Source organism: Triticum dicoccoides, chromosome 6B, assembly GCF_002162155.2.
Source record: "Triticum dicoccoides isolate Atlit2015 ecotype Zavitan chromosome 6B, WEW_v2.0, whole genome shotgun sequence".
NCBI classification, from domain to species: Eukaryota; Viridiplantae; Streptophyta; class Magnoliopsida; order Poales; family Poaceae; genus Triticum; species Triticum dicoccoides.
The window spans coordinates 515,922,726-515,937,212 of NC_041391.1; the positions used below are offsets into that span (position 1 = coordinate 515,922,726).

General features: G+C 38.8%; 1 protein-coding gene across 1 annotated transcript; it reads right to left on the reverse strand.

Moving 5' to 3' along the window:
* Positions 1–601: 601 nt before the first annotated feature.
* Positions 602–4,184, reverse strand: LOC119323813 (mitochondrial import inner membrane translocase subunit Tim13-like). The gene is made up of 2 exons (XM_037597523.1): positions 3,925–4,184; positions 602–1,054 (listed from the first exon to the last, which is right to left on the reverse strand). The coding sequence occupies exons 1-2, from the start codon at positions 4,039–4,041 to the stop codon at positions 908–910; spliced, it is 264 nt and encodes an 87-aa protein (XP_037453420.1). The 5' UTR covers positions 4,042–4,184; the 3' UTR covers positions 602–907.
* Positions 4,185–14,487: the final 10,303 nt, after the last annotated feature.

Consider the following 14,487-nt stretch of genomic DNA (forward strand, 5'->3'; position numbering starts at 1 on the left):
TGAGCAGTTAGTTAGGGGGAAGGTGTTGCCCATGTGGTAGGCGGCGAGCTGCAACCTACACGGCGACTAGCTGCAACTGGCATGGTGGAATGATGGGATGACAAGCTACGACCGGTAAAGCTTCAGCCTACGACGGCGGAAGCTGCAACCGTCTATGGTGGTGCTCAGACCAACCACCGCGCACCGGTCAAAAAACTGCGACCGGCATGGGGAGGAAGCTACAAACGGCCGCGGGATAGCTGCGACCGGCAAGTCCACAGCGGCATGTGCGACGGGTGGTGCTGCCGACGACCGAGGCAGTGTGCCGCGAGCGCGACGGAGCTGCGAGTGGTGCTGTATCGGTTTTCATGGGGAGGACTTTTTCTGCTTTTTCCGCCAACCGGACGACTATTCGCAGGCAGATCGTACAGCAGCGCTGTGGCCAGCCAGGCTCTCGCGCCAATCGATCAGCGCAGAGTACAAAAAGCACTTACAATCCTATGAATCAAACAATCAACATAAGAACAATTCTTAAGAGTTCCTAAAAAAAAAGAACAATTCTTATGAAGTCTAATCCTCTAAAAATCATTTGAATCAAAGGAGACCTTAGAATGCTTGCCGATTCACCTGAACTGCTTGCATGTAAAATCTGGGCTAAACATAACATCGAGAAGAACTGCACGAGGTTATTTGTTGCTCAGAAAAAATAATATTAGTACAAGTTTAACCAAAAGAACTTCACCACTCAAATACATCCTGTTTTTTTCACAAACCTAGAATGGCGCAATGAAACATCGAGCATCCCGACGGAACCAACAACGCATGATGACTTGAGTAGCAACTGTTACTGTATTCTGACGACACAAGACTCTAGACAAAAGCTCGCCTCATATTACCAGTTCACCTCATCTCATTACTACCCAGCTTCTTAACGGTGACTGAACAAAGCCCGGCCGACGATACCAGTTGCCTCAATGTAACGATCAACACAGCGTGACACGCAGCTGCTCTCGCTTCCGCTCATGCTTGATCCTGGCTTGGTCACACACTTCGCAAAGCACTTGTTCCCAACGGTCTGCGAAATTACAAAGGATAATTAGTTTCTGTGTCTTAAAAAGTTGTGCATATCGGTTTGTTGTCAAGGCAACAAACAATAGAGTTTCCAAATATCCATTCCCAAGGCAACAAGTGAGTTTCAAACTCACTCATGTGACATCAATGACAACCAATCAGTACAAATGAACGAAACAGATGATGCAAAGGTGAAAATTAGTAATAATGGAACAGCAGCAAGAAAAATCCACAATGAGAAAGTTTGAGGGAAGCTCAACAACATTTCAAAGCATCTCAAAATGTTAATCTGAGTATATAAAACTTAAGTGAATTAAACCAGCTTACTAATATCTTTAGCTTGTGTTGCGTTCATATAATGTACTCCCTCCGTAAAGTATTATAAGAGCATTTAGATCACTACTTTAGTGATCTATAAACGGCCACAGCAATCAAATTCCAACTGTGCACTTGCTTCCCCTTCCCAAAAATTCATACAATTAGCAGCCAAGCCACAACTTTTAATGCTGAAAAGTTTCACCGCGCGTACCTTGCCCTTTCTCACATTTCAAACGAGAACACAGCTCAAAGGAACCAAAGCTTTTCATGTGGGAAAGCAATCCTGCTTTGGACTATGGTTACTTCTCAGAGAGTTCATATTGTTTGACTAGAAAGCTTGCATTATTTAAGTAGGATGTTCTGTTTGAGTAAACCTAGCAATTATTATCCGAGTAGAAAGTTCTATTTTGTTAGTGGAGAGTTTGTACTTTTTAAATAGAAAGTCTGTACTCCCTCCAATGCAAATTAATTGTCCACTTTGTATTGAATTAGGCAGTGGCAATTAATTTGGATCGGAGGGAGTACTATTATCAGAGTAGAAAGTTTTGCCTTACTGGTAGAAAGTTTTGTTTAAGAGTGAAAAGTCTGTACTGTATACATAGAAAGTTTGTGTCTTTTAACAGAATTTAAGTAGAAAGTTCGTAGTACTATCCAAGTTGGAACATTATGTATTCAAGAAAAAAGATTGAATAACCACCCAGAAAAAAAATTGTATAATAAGATTTTGCCTTGAAAATAGATAAATTGCACAAAATAATATAGGCAAACAGAAAATTTATAAAGATAAACAAGTAGCACATGGTCTGAAGACCAAGTACAAAACAGAAGGAAAAGGGGAGAAAAACGCCCGGGTTGGCCTGTCAGAAACTTGTGGTCGGAAATTACGCACGAGCGCAAATTACGGGTGCCCCATCAATAGTTAGTTAGGACAAGAAAATGTATAACATGCAACATCACTACTTGCTAGAGGTTACCACATATCTCCAAGAAAAGAGAGCATGACTCAACTGAATCCAGTGCAAAGTAATAGTAGTTCATAACAGAATAATAAACTTCCTTTTAAAAAATAAGAATAATAGACTTTATCCCAAACTAATCTACGGACATAATTAGCGGGGACAATATAGAAGCCCTAATCATTCCTACCAAAATAAGTTGCTTGTGTTCATAATTAGAAGCTGTAAGCCCCTACACAACAGGAACATCACCAAACAGAACCTTGATTGATGTCCTTTGAATTAAGAGCCAAATAATGATTTATTACTTGTCACCATCAACCACAACAGAAGAACCTAAACAATTCATACAGACTCAAATTAACAACCTTACAAGAAAAGAAGGAATTTGCAGTGACTAACAACTCTGCCAGGCCATATACCATTACACTAGGTATAACAGGTAATACTAGAGCAACGATATTGCTCAAGGCTGTACTAGGAAGTATCAGAATTAATTTGTATAAAAATAACCGGTACTGTATAATATTGTCTTATAACTTCATTTATTCCTATTAACCTACTTATGGACTTTTTATACCTTCTCCTTATATAAATAAATAAAAAATAGCAAATTGGTGATATTGGAATTTCATAAATGTTGTACCGTCCTACCCATATTGATGCACCTTATTGTGCACAGGTGCATCATGGATCATCTCAATTAAACATCTGGACATACCAAACACTGGTGTGATAGAAATTTTAAGAGATCTTTATGCAACCAGGTTCAGCAAATTGACCTATTACTACTGAAAATGCGCACTAGAACTCTATAATATTGGATTGTCAGAATTCGACAACCGTTGCTCAATAGAGCAAGAAAATAGAACAATATAAATTACTAATCTACAGTCTAGTCATGCCATATTGCTCCAATTAAGTTGAAATGCGATGCAGATCATTGTGATATATGATACTCCCTTTGTTCCAAAATAGATGACCCAACTTTATACCAAAGTTAGTATAAAGTTGGGTCATCTATTTTGGAACGGAGGGAGTAGAAAGGTATTACAGTCGATGGATACAATGAGCATGGCTTAACAGCTGCAACATGTAAAACTCTTTCTAAGATAATAATCCTTTTCTGAAGCAATGGTAACCAGCTACTCAATTTAGTTAATTCAATCGTATTTATTACAGCAATCGGGATTGCAAAAAGATTCGGTCTGGTTTTTATATATATAAAAAAATCTGACTTTTAACAGATGTCCTCAAACTGAATTTCTCTCTAAACTTGAAGGAAACCCACAGAGCTCAAACGCGGCAATCAAAGACAATGCAGTTGCTGCCTGTTCAAGTAGAATCTGCAAGCCCCAAATAGTGCATCTATCTATAAAAGCCTTAGCAAAGTGGGAAAAAACTTGCAAGCACGATAAAAGAATCCCCTCCGGTTCTAACATTATCGCCCCAACGAAACGAAGCCGAATATTCCCCTCCTTAGCAAATCAGCTATCGACGAATCAAGAATTATCTATGCCTGTAACTAGCAGCCTAGCCGTCCTCGTAGAAGTAGATCAACGAAAGTAATAAAATATGAAAACATTAGGGGAGATTCCACCTCGAGAAGCTCCTGGGCATAGGCCTGCGCGAGCTGCGCCTTGATCTGCTCCATGAGCGCCTCCGGGTTGGGGGACGACCCTGACGACGACATCGACGGCGACGAGAAGGAGTCCATGCCGAATTCGCCTTGCTTGACTTCCAAGTATTCGCGGGTGCTCGGTGGTTTACGGTGCGTTCTGCGCCGAAGGTTTCTGGCGACGGCGGGTTATACCAAGGTCGGGGGGCGGCGCAAAGGCAGGGTAAACCCTAGTCGAACTGGGAAAGGGCCGGTCCAATTTCAGCAGCAACATATGAGCCCACGTTGTTTCTTGGGCAACAAGTTTCATGTGGGCCATGTCGAGGGTGCCTATACCTCGCCTAAGGCGAGTTGTAGCGACCGCTCGAGTCAGGGTGTCGCAAATGGACCGGCCCAGGTAGCTTCTATGTAAAGTTCGTCTTTTATCCTGTTTTTACATTTCTTCGTCTTTTGTTTCGCTTTTTCTTGTATTTGTATTTTCGGGAAATATTGTAATAACACATATTTCAAAGCTTAAAAATGAGCAATATATTAAAATATGGAATATGAAACAATGTTAACACAATGCAAAGCAAAGCTTAATTCAAAAAATATATACTGATAGCATATTAAAAAACTTATGACATTTAAAAATGTTCATATGTTTGAAAAAATGTAAATTACATTATAAAAAAAGTTATTCAATTTTAATTATTAAATAAATATTTCAAATGTATATGAAAAATATTGATATCATACAGAAAAATGTTTGTGAAAGTTTAAAAATGTTCATGTGTTGTCTATTTTAAAAACATTTGACATGTATAAAAATAATGTTTCACATGTACATAAAACATGTACATAGAAAACCGAGAAAAAAGAAACAAACAACACAGAGAAAACAAAAAAGAAGTTAATAAAAAGGTTCTAAAACCGAAGAAAAACAAATAAAAAGAAGGAAAGAAACCAAACACAGCCGGTGAGAAGAAATCAAAATGAAGTAAACTAAAGAAATCAATAAAAACAGAAGAATGAAACAAAGAAAAAACAAAAGTAAAGCAAAATCGGTGAAAACCAAGAACAAACAAAAGAAAACTTATGAGAAATAAAGAAAAAAGAAAGTAAAATAATTGAAAACGGAGAAAACAAATAAAGAACTTAGTGAAAAACAAAGAAACAAGAAGTTAGAACGAAGAAAAAGGAAAACAGAATAAAACTGCTCGTGAAAAACAAAAACATCAAATTAAAAACGAAAGGAAAAACCCTGAAGAAAACCATAGCAGAACGAACGTACAGCGAGCGAACGGGCCAGCACGCTTGCTATAAGCGAGATATAGTTCTCGCAAGCGCAAAAAACACTCACACCCGAGCAAGCTTTGGGCCGCCGATTTTGGGACATTTTTCATTCGTTTTCATGTTTTTCTTTTTTTGGCTTCTTTAAAAAATGTTCATGATTTCAGAAAATTCTAAATAAAAAAACAAATTTCTATAAATATGTTCATTATTTTGAAAAATGTTTCTGGACAAGGTTCCAATTGGCGAACAAAGGTAAAAACAGGATAAAATACGAATTTGAATATGTTCTCGAATTTACAAAATATTTGAAACCCTAACCCTAATTATTCTCAAATTTAAAAAATATTCCTGTATTTCCAAAAATTCTTGGATTTTTGAAAAATGTTTCATGATTTGGAAAATGTGTAAAAATTTGAATATGTTCCCAGACTTACAAAATGTTTACTAATTAGAAAGGTTCTTAATATGTTTATGACTTAGAAAATAATTCATGTTATTCAAAAAAGTCCACAAAGTTGAAAAGGTGTTTTTGTATTTCAAGAAAAGTTTATGGCGTCGATAATGTTCTGAATTTCTAAAACAATTCACGAATACGAAAAATGTTCATGGATTTCAAATAAGTGATACATAATTCCAAAATGTTGTGAGTTAAAAAAATCATGAATAAGATAATGATACATTTTTAGAAAGTGATTTCTAATAATGTTCTCATTTTTACAAAAAAAATAAAATTTTAAAAAATATTCATTTTGAAATTTGGAACATGATCCCCAATTTGGAAAATGTTCCCGGATTTCAAAAAATACTTATGAATTTGAAAAAATTGAAATGAAAAGAAAATAGAAATTAAACAAAAATGAAAAAGGAAAGAAAAATAAGAATAGGAAATAAAAGAAAAAACAAATTGGGAAAAAGAAAGGAAGAATGGAAATGGAAAAGCAGAAAAAAAATGTGACAGGATAAACTTACAAAAAGGAAAAGTGGAGTTAGTTGGGCCAGCCCAACCGTACGTAGCTCCAGGGACGAAGAGTACTCCTTCGGGAGCCCCAGAACGATCACCTGGGGTGGGCTGAGAGTGCACCACTACCGCCATGTGTCGCACTCTGGGCGCTCACTCCTACTCCCTCTGTCCCAAAATTCTTGTCTTAGATTTTCCTAGATATGGATGTACTTAATACTAAAACGTGACTTGATGCATCCGTATTTAGACAAATCTAAGACAAGAATTTTGGGACGGAGGGAGTATTTCTTTTTGCATGTGTTTTCGATTTTTTAGATGTTTTCTTTTTTTTTCATCTTTTCAATTTTCATCGGTCTTTCTTAGCTTTTGAAAGAAAAATAGTCGAAAAATAATTGTGTGGAAAAACATGTTTTTTTTCTACTTCCGCGAGAGACACGGTCGTGCCTCTTGGAATGAAAAAATATATTTTTTTCCTTCCACGAGAGGCACAGATTTGCTTCCGCGAGAGACACAGCCGTGCCTCTCGGAAACGGAAAAAATTGTATTTTTTCCTTCCACAGACGAGAGGCACGGATTTACTTCTCATTGAGGCACGAATTTGCTTCTGCGAGAGGCACGCACGGGCCTCTCGGAAACGATTTTTTTCCTTTATTTTCCTTTAGGAGTGGCACGTGTTTACTTCTCCTGAAGGCATGGATTGATTTCACGAGAGGCACAATCGTGCTTTTTTAAAAAGAAAAAAACGTGCTCCTGATTTGATTTTTTCATATAAAAAGTTTATCAAAATTTATCAACATGAATCTAGTTTTAAACATCTTGACGCGAAGAATCTAACGATGAAAATTGTTCAAGATTTGAACGTACGGTTAAGAGATAATTTTTTTAAATAAATGAATTTAAGAAAAAAGAAAAACTCATATGTCGCGACAAGTGACGCATATGTAGTAGTGCGCCATTTGTCAAAACCCGAAAAATAGAAGCGACCTTTGTAAGGAGTGCTTTTTAATTAGTTATTTTATAGAAAACAGAATACCGATATTTGCTATTGTTGGATCGGGGTGCTCTGCTGCGTAGGTTGGCAATTCCTGTTTGACGTGCGTGGTGTTAAACTGCGTTTCGCGCTGCAGCGAATGGCCAGCGTACGTCCAACCGCATCTGATTTCGGGAACCTTCTAAAAGGTGCACTGAACAGGCTCTAGAAGGTTCGCTGAACCGCATCCGTTTCTTTTTGTTTTTCTCTAAAAAATCATTTTGCTTTTATTTTCTTCATTTTTCTTTTTTGTATTTCCGTTTTCCTTCTTTCTTCTTTCTTTTCTTATTTGGTTTTATGCTTCCATTTTTTCTGTTTCTTTTTCAAGTCATTTTGTCTTTTATCAAAAATAAAGTTTCTTGTTTATGAAATATGCTTGGAATTTTTCAAAAAATACTAGTTCTTTTAAAATATGGTCGTATTTTCCAAATTTGTTCAGAAAATTTTAATATATTCTCAAATTTCGAAAAAATTGTGTTTTTTCAAAAATTGTTTTGAATGTTTTGGTTCAATTTTTTCATAACTTTCCAAAAAAGTTCCTGTTTAAAAGATTTTTCATAAATTTTAAAAAATGTTCATATTTTCTTTTTTACCAGGAGTTTTAGAAAATGTCGAAGGTTAAAATGTTGTTCACAAATTTCAAAAAATGTTTGTGTTGTGAAATTCTGGTCGTGGGTTTCATAAAACATTTGCCTTTTTTTATGAATTTTCGAAAAGTGTTGCCTTTTCAATGAAATTGTCCATGATTTCAAAAGACCGGTCCTAGTTTTCAAAAATCTTTCAGTCTTTTTAAATTTGTTCACAATTTTGAAAAGTGTTTGCGTTTCACAAAACACTCGGATTTTTTTTAAAAAAATAATTGCGTTTAGAATTTCATGAATAAATTTTATCTGTGTTTGGGGTTCGTACTCAATGCTTTATTTTTATTTTTGATGCGTTAACGGCGGGCTTACGCATGCATGAACCTTTATTATCCAACCAAAGTGGGTGTTACAAGAGTAGCAGAGGTACAAAGGGGGAGGAGTAAAAGAAAATTACATAGAAATAGAGGATTATAATCTCTCAGCTAAGTAAAACAACATGTATCCCCAATCCTTAAGCGAGATCTAATTTTGGGGATTTTTACGTTGGTGGGACCATAGTCGCAGGTCATCAGCATAAAACGCGTAATTATGTGGAGGCCTTCGTGTTCATTGCAAAAAACCTTGGCGTTTCTCCTCTTTCAAATATTCCAAAGGATGGCCATCAACACAGTTGAGCGAGTTTTGTTGTTCACTTCTCCATCCTAGGCTGGTGAGCTCAGCCCAAAGTGGTGATAGTAGGTGGCAATGGAATAGTAGGTGGTTGATAGATTCACACATTTTGAGATACCTATTAGGCATAATGAGAAAGAGGAGGCACTGTTGCCTCTTACCTTTTTAGATTACAGGAGCATGGTAGCGCATGAGTTTATTGTTGACAACGATGATAAGATGCTTCTGTATAACCTGAGATTTAATAAGAAACACAATGAGATTATTACCCTGCCTGCGCCTTCTTTGTTTGATTTAACTGCAGGTCAGTACCTCGTCTTGCCAATTGCTGTGTACGCGCATCGAGGCCAGACGTCAGCTCCAGAGCCTGAGCCGGAATCACCACTGGACCCTTATCGTCCATCATCCTATCAGTGGGATCCGGAGGAGATCACTAGTCAGTGGCAGTACAATGACGCTCCGTAGTACACCGGGGAGAGTAGCCGCTATCCTTGGCATTAGACCAACTTAGGCCAAAAGCCTAAGCTTGGGGAGTACGTATTTCTCACCGGCTTTATATTCATGTTCACACACTATTCTATTTGTCGGTGCTCATACTCTTTCATTGTATTATCCATGCTAGTTTAATTTTCTTTGTCTAGCTTTCTTCTTGTGTGTTTGATAAACCTTATTAAAAACCAAAAAATTAATTAGTTTAATTTCCATGCTTGTAGTACTAATTAAAATAAAAATCCAAAAATATTTCTCGTTCTTCTTTTGCTTGTTGGGAGCTTTCCCGTGTAAATAGTTTTTTTCTTTTCTTTGGGGGTCAAGAGTAGAAGACCATATTGAAAATGCTTAGTGGCTCTCATATGCATGATTGTTGATTTAAATTAGAGCCCATTTTACCTTGTCTTCTCTCTTGAATTGAATGCTTGCAGATTCCAGGTTAGTCCAATACACGTGCACTATTGTTATTATACACACCGTTTGGTCATGCAACTGAAAGGCAATAATGACGATATATGATGGACTGATTGAGATGAGAGAAGCTGGTATGAACTCAATCTCTTTTGTTTTCGTAAATATGATGAGTTATTCGTTCCTGATTCAGCATATTATGAATAAACATGTTTGCAATGACATTTAGAGATTATAGTTGCTTATACCATGCTTAATTAACTAGGAACTTAAAATGGTTTACCTTGCGTACCAACATGCTATTAAAATGATTGTGATGTGGTATGATGCGATGGTATCCTCCTTTGAATGAATTGAGTGACTCGACTTGGCACATGTTCATGCATGTAGTTGAAACAAAATCAATATAGCCTTCACGATATTTATGTTCATGATGGATTATATCCTACTCATGCTTGCACCTGCTGTAAATTAATTTTAATGCATGTTCATGACTGTTGTCGCTCTCTTAGTTGGTCTCTTCCCAGTCTTTTGCTAGCCTTCACCTGTACTAAGCGGGAATACTGCTTGTGCATTCAAATTCCTTAAACCCCAAAGTTATTCCATATGAGTCCACCATACCTTCCTATATGCGGTATCTACCTGCCGTTCCAAGTAAATTTGTATATGCCAAACTCCAAACCTTTAAATAAAATTCTGTTTTGTATGCTCGAGCAGCTCATGTTTCAAGTAGGGCTGTCTGTATCTTCCATGCTAGGTGGGTTATTCTCAAGACGAGTGGACTCCACTCCTCATTCACGAGAAAATGACTGGTAACCGGGATGCCCAGTTCCATGATCAAAAAGATCAAAGCAAACCAAAATAATTAAAACAGAACTCCCTTAGGGCTGTTGTTAGTTGGAGGCACTCGTTGTTTCGAGCAAGCCATGGATTGATGCTTGTTGGTGGTGGGGGAGTATAAACTTTACCATTTTGTTTGGGAACTGCCTATAATGTACGTAGCATGGAAGGTATCGAGATCTCATAGTTGTTGCATTAACAGTGAAAGTATACCGCTCAAAATGTTTATTCATCTCTATTTTAGAAGCAAGCTCTGGCACCTCTACAAATCCCTGCTTCCCTCTGCGAAGGGCCTATCTATTTAATTTTATATTGAGTCATCACTCTCTTATTAAAAATCACCCGCTAGAGAGCACGCTGTCATTTGCATGCATTACTATTAGTTTATATTGGGTATGACTTGACTGGATCTCTTTTATCATGAATTACAATGTTTAGTCAGTTCTTGATCTTTAAATGTGCTTTGCATTTATGTTTTGCGGTCTCAGAAAGGGCTAGTGAGATACCATCTTGTTATATCATATTATGATTGTTTTGAGAAAGTGTTGTCATCCGAGTTTTATTATTATTGCTCGCTAGTTGATTATGCCATTGATATGAGTAAACATGAGACCTAAGCGTTATTGTGAATATGGTTAGTTCATAATCTTTACTGAAACCTTGAATGCTGGCTTTACATATTTACAACAACAAGAGCAAACAAAGTTTGTAAAAGTTTTTCTTTATCACTTTAAGTTTATTAACTGAATTGCTTAAGGACAAGCAAAGGTTTAAGCTTGGGGGAGTTGATATGTCTCCAACGTATCTACTTTTCCAAACACTTTTGCCCTTGTTTTTGACTCTAACTTGCATGATTTGAATGAAACTAACCCGGAGTGACGTTGTTTTCAGCAGAACTGCCATGGTGTTGTTTATTGTGCAGAAAACAAAAGTTCTCGGAATGACCTAAAAATCCACGGAGATAACTTTTGGAGAATATAAAAAATACTGGAGAAAGAATCAAGGTCAGGGGGCCCACTCCCTATCCATGAGGATGGGGGGCGCGCCCCCCTGTCTCGTGGGCCCCCTGATGCTCCACCGACCTCAACTCCAACTCCATATATTCCGTTTCACGGAGAAAAAAATCAGAGAGAAAGTTTCATCTTGTTTTACGACACAGAGCCGCCGCCAAGCCCTAATCTCTCTTGGGAGGGCTGATCTGGAGTCCGTTCGGGGCTCCAGAGAGGGGGATTCGTCGCCGTCGTCATCATCAACCATCCTCCATCACCAATTTCATGATGCTCACCGCCGTGAGTGAGTAATTCCATCGTAGGCTTGCTGGACGGTGATGGGTTGGATGAGATTTACCATGTAATCGAGTTAGTTTTGTTAGGGTTTGATCCCTAGTATCCACTATGTTCTGAGATTGATGTTGCTATGACTTTGTTATGCTTAATGCTTGTCAGTAGGGCCCGAGTGCCATGATTTCAGATCTGAACCTATTATGTTTTCATGAATATATGTGAGTTCTTGATCCTATCTTGCAAGTCTATAGTCACCTATTATGTGTTATGATCCGACAATCCCGAAGTGACAATAATCGGGATGCTTCTCGGTGATGACCGTAGTTTGAGGAGTTCATGTATTCACTATGTGTTAATGCTTTGGTCCGGTACTCTATTAAAAGGAGGCCTTAATATCCCTTAGTTTCCACTAGGACCCCGCTGCCACGGGAGGGTAGGACAAAAGATGTCATGCAAGTTCTTTTCCATAAGCATGTATGACTATATTCAGAATACATGCCTACATTACATTGATGAATTGGAGCTAGTTCTGTGTCACCCTATGTTATAACTATTACATGAGGAATCGCATCCGACATAATTATCCATCACTGATCCAATGCCTACGAGATTTTCACATATTGTGCTTTGCTTATTTACTTTTCCGTTGCTACTGTTACAATCACTACAACACTGCTATCTTTACCTTTGCCATTGTTACCATTACTATCATACTACTTTGCTACTAAATACTTTGCTGCAGATACTAAGTTATCCATGTGTGGTTGAATTGACAACTCAACTGCTAATACTTGAGAATATTCTTTGGCTCCACTTGTGCCGAATTAATAAATTTGGGTTGAATACTCTACCCTCAAAAGTTGTTGCGATCCCCTATACTTGTGGGTCATCAGAAGGCAACCATCCATACTTGGAGATCATGTCGGAGGCAACCAGAGGTATGTGAGCTTCATGAGGTTTAGCTATGTGTTTAAGAAGCAAGCAAAGATTCATATGTTTCAGAGAAGAAAACCCAAACCCTCCATAAGCGAAAGGAGCGCATACGAGTTCCCAAGCTACTTTGCATTGACCACCTGTGACCTAGTCTTGTCCGATCCAAAAAAAAAGCTCTACATCATTTTTGAGTTCCTACAAGGTTCAAGAAGGCAGAAGCAAAACACTCATAGCATAGATTGGGAGGGCGCGAAGGACAAAGCGACTAGAATAGCCCGGCCAGCAAGCAATAATAAAAGGCCCCTCCAACCAGCTAAACGTCGGTCCACCCTATCAATAACGAAGAAAAAGTCAGCAAGGGGCAGTTTATGGGTCGAAAGAGGCAAACCCAGGTAAGATTGGGTAAAGGAGGCAACCGGACAACCTAGGATTGCCGCCAGGTTTGAGGTTAGCGCCAGATCGACGTGGATGGGAGCAAAGGTGCTTTTATGGAAGTTAATGGCGAGACTCATTGCCTCAAAAAACTATAGCAGCATTTTTTAAGGGTTTGCAACTGTGTAGCATTAGGTGGGAGGACGATAAGCGTGTCATCGGCGTATTGGAGGATGGTGCAAGGAAGGTTTTCGCCCAGAGGGTGAGTAAGATGCTCATCATGAGCAGCTTGAAGAATGAGTCATTTTAGGACGTCTGCGATAATGATCAAAAGATAGGGTGAAAATGAGTCTCCTTACCGCACCCCCTGACAACATTGGAACCAAGGTCCTGGTTTTCCATTCAGCAAAATGGCCGAGCTGGCAGGCTTGTTCAAATCCTCAATCCAACGGCACCAGGTCGACGAGAAACCTTTGGCACAGAATCAAAGGCTTTGTTAAAATCTAGTTTCAAAACAACAACCGAGGATGCCCTTTTAAAGCAAGTCTGGACGACGTCTGCGGCATGGACAAAATTTTCAGCGACCCCGCGACCTTTGATGAAGCCCACTTGATCAAGATGAATAATTTGATTGATCATACGTTGGACACGGTTAGACAGACATTTAGAAGCAATCTTGGATGAACAATTTGGAGCGACACTAGGTGATAGTTCTCAGGTTTAGAAGCATCGTTTTTTTGGAAGGAGCATAATATGGGCTTGGTTAATACGCTTAAGATCAACCTTCCCAGAATGGAAATCATTTAGGAGGTTAAGCAAGTCCAATTTGACAAGGTTCCAATTGGCCTTAAAGAAAGCGCAGCCCAACCCGTCTGTTCTAGGGCTCGCGTCGTCTTTTATGGCCCACAAGGCCTCCTTGATCTCTTCGAAGGTGAAAGGCCAAGCAAGATCAGAGGCCTGAGAGGAGGAGATAGAATTAGGCAGCAACAAACTCTCAAGGTCAAATAAATGCGAACATTTGAGCTGACACAAACGAGCCCTTTGAAGAATTGCAGCAAAATTACTTCCTTGTCTGAGTGCGCGATGAAAGTGAGCCCGTTATCAAATAGGGTTTAATTTGGTGAACCGAACCGCTAACATGGAGGTAGGCTGAGTTTTCATCACCCTGGACACAATCTTTGATTTTAGCCCGCTGTCTCCAGTAAGCCACAATCACGGCTTCTGTCGGTGAAGTGAGAGCTTCATCGCAATCCTGAGGTGAGATTCAACTAGAGAGAGCAGCCTAGATTCTTCAAGTTTGTCGATCAGATTGACAATGGTGTGAGAGTTGGTAGCGAGGATTTTCTGGGACATACGACCGGTAATCCATTTTTTGGCTATGTTATGAATACTCTTAACCTTAAGGGCGAGAACTCCGGCTGAGCCAAGGTGAGCATGTCTGGCACCCACGCTGTTCCAATTGATCGCAACCTCCTCTTAGAATTGAGTGTTGCCGAGTAGAGCGGTCAAGATGAAAAACCGTAGATTTTGGGATAGAAGTGACTACTGTCAAGCGAATGGGAATGTGATTGAGTAGTTCTATTAACCAAAGAGAGCAAGGTTTAAGGGAATTTGGAAACGCAAGCAACATTAGCAAGTGCCCGACCAAGCCGCACGAGAACCGGCACATACGGCTGATTTGATCAAGTAAAGTGTCTA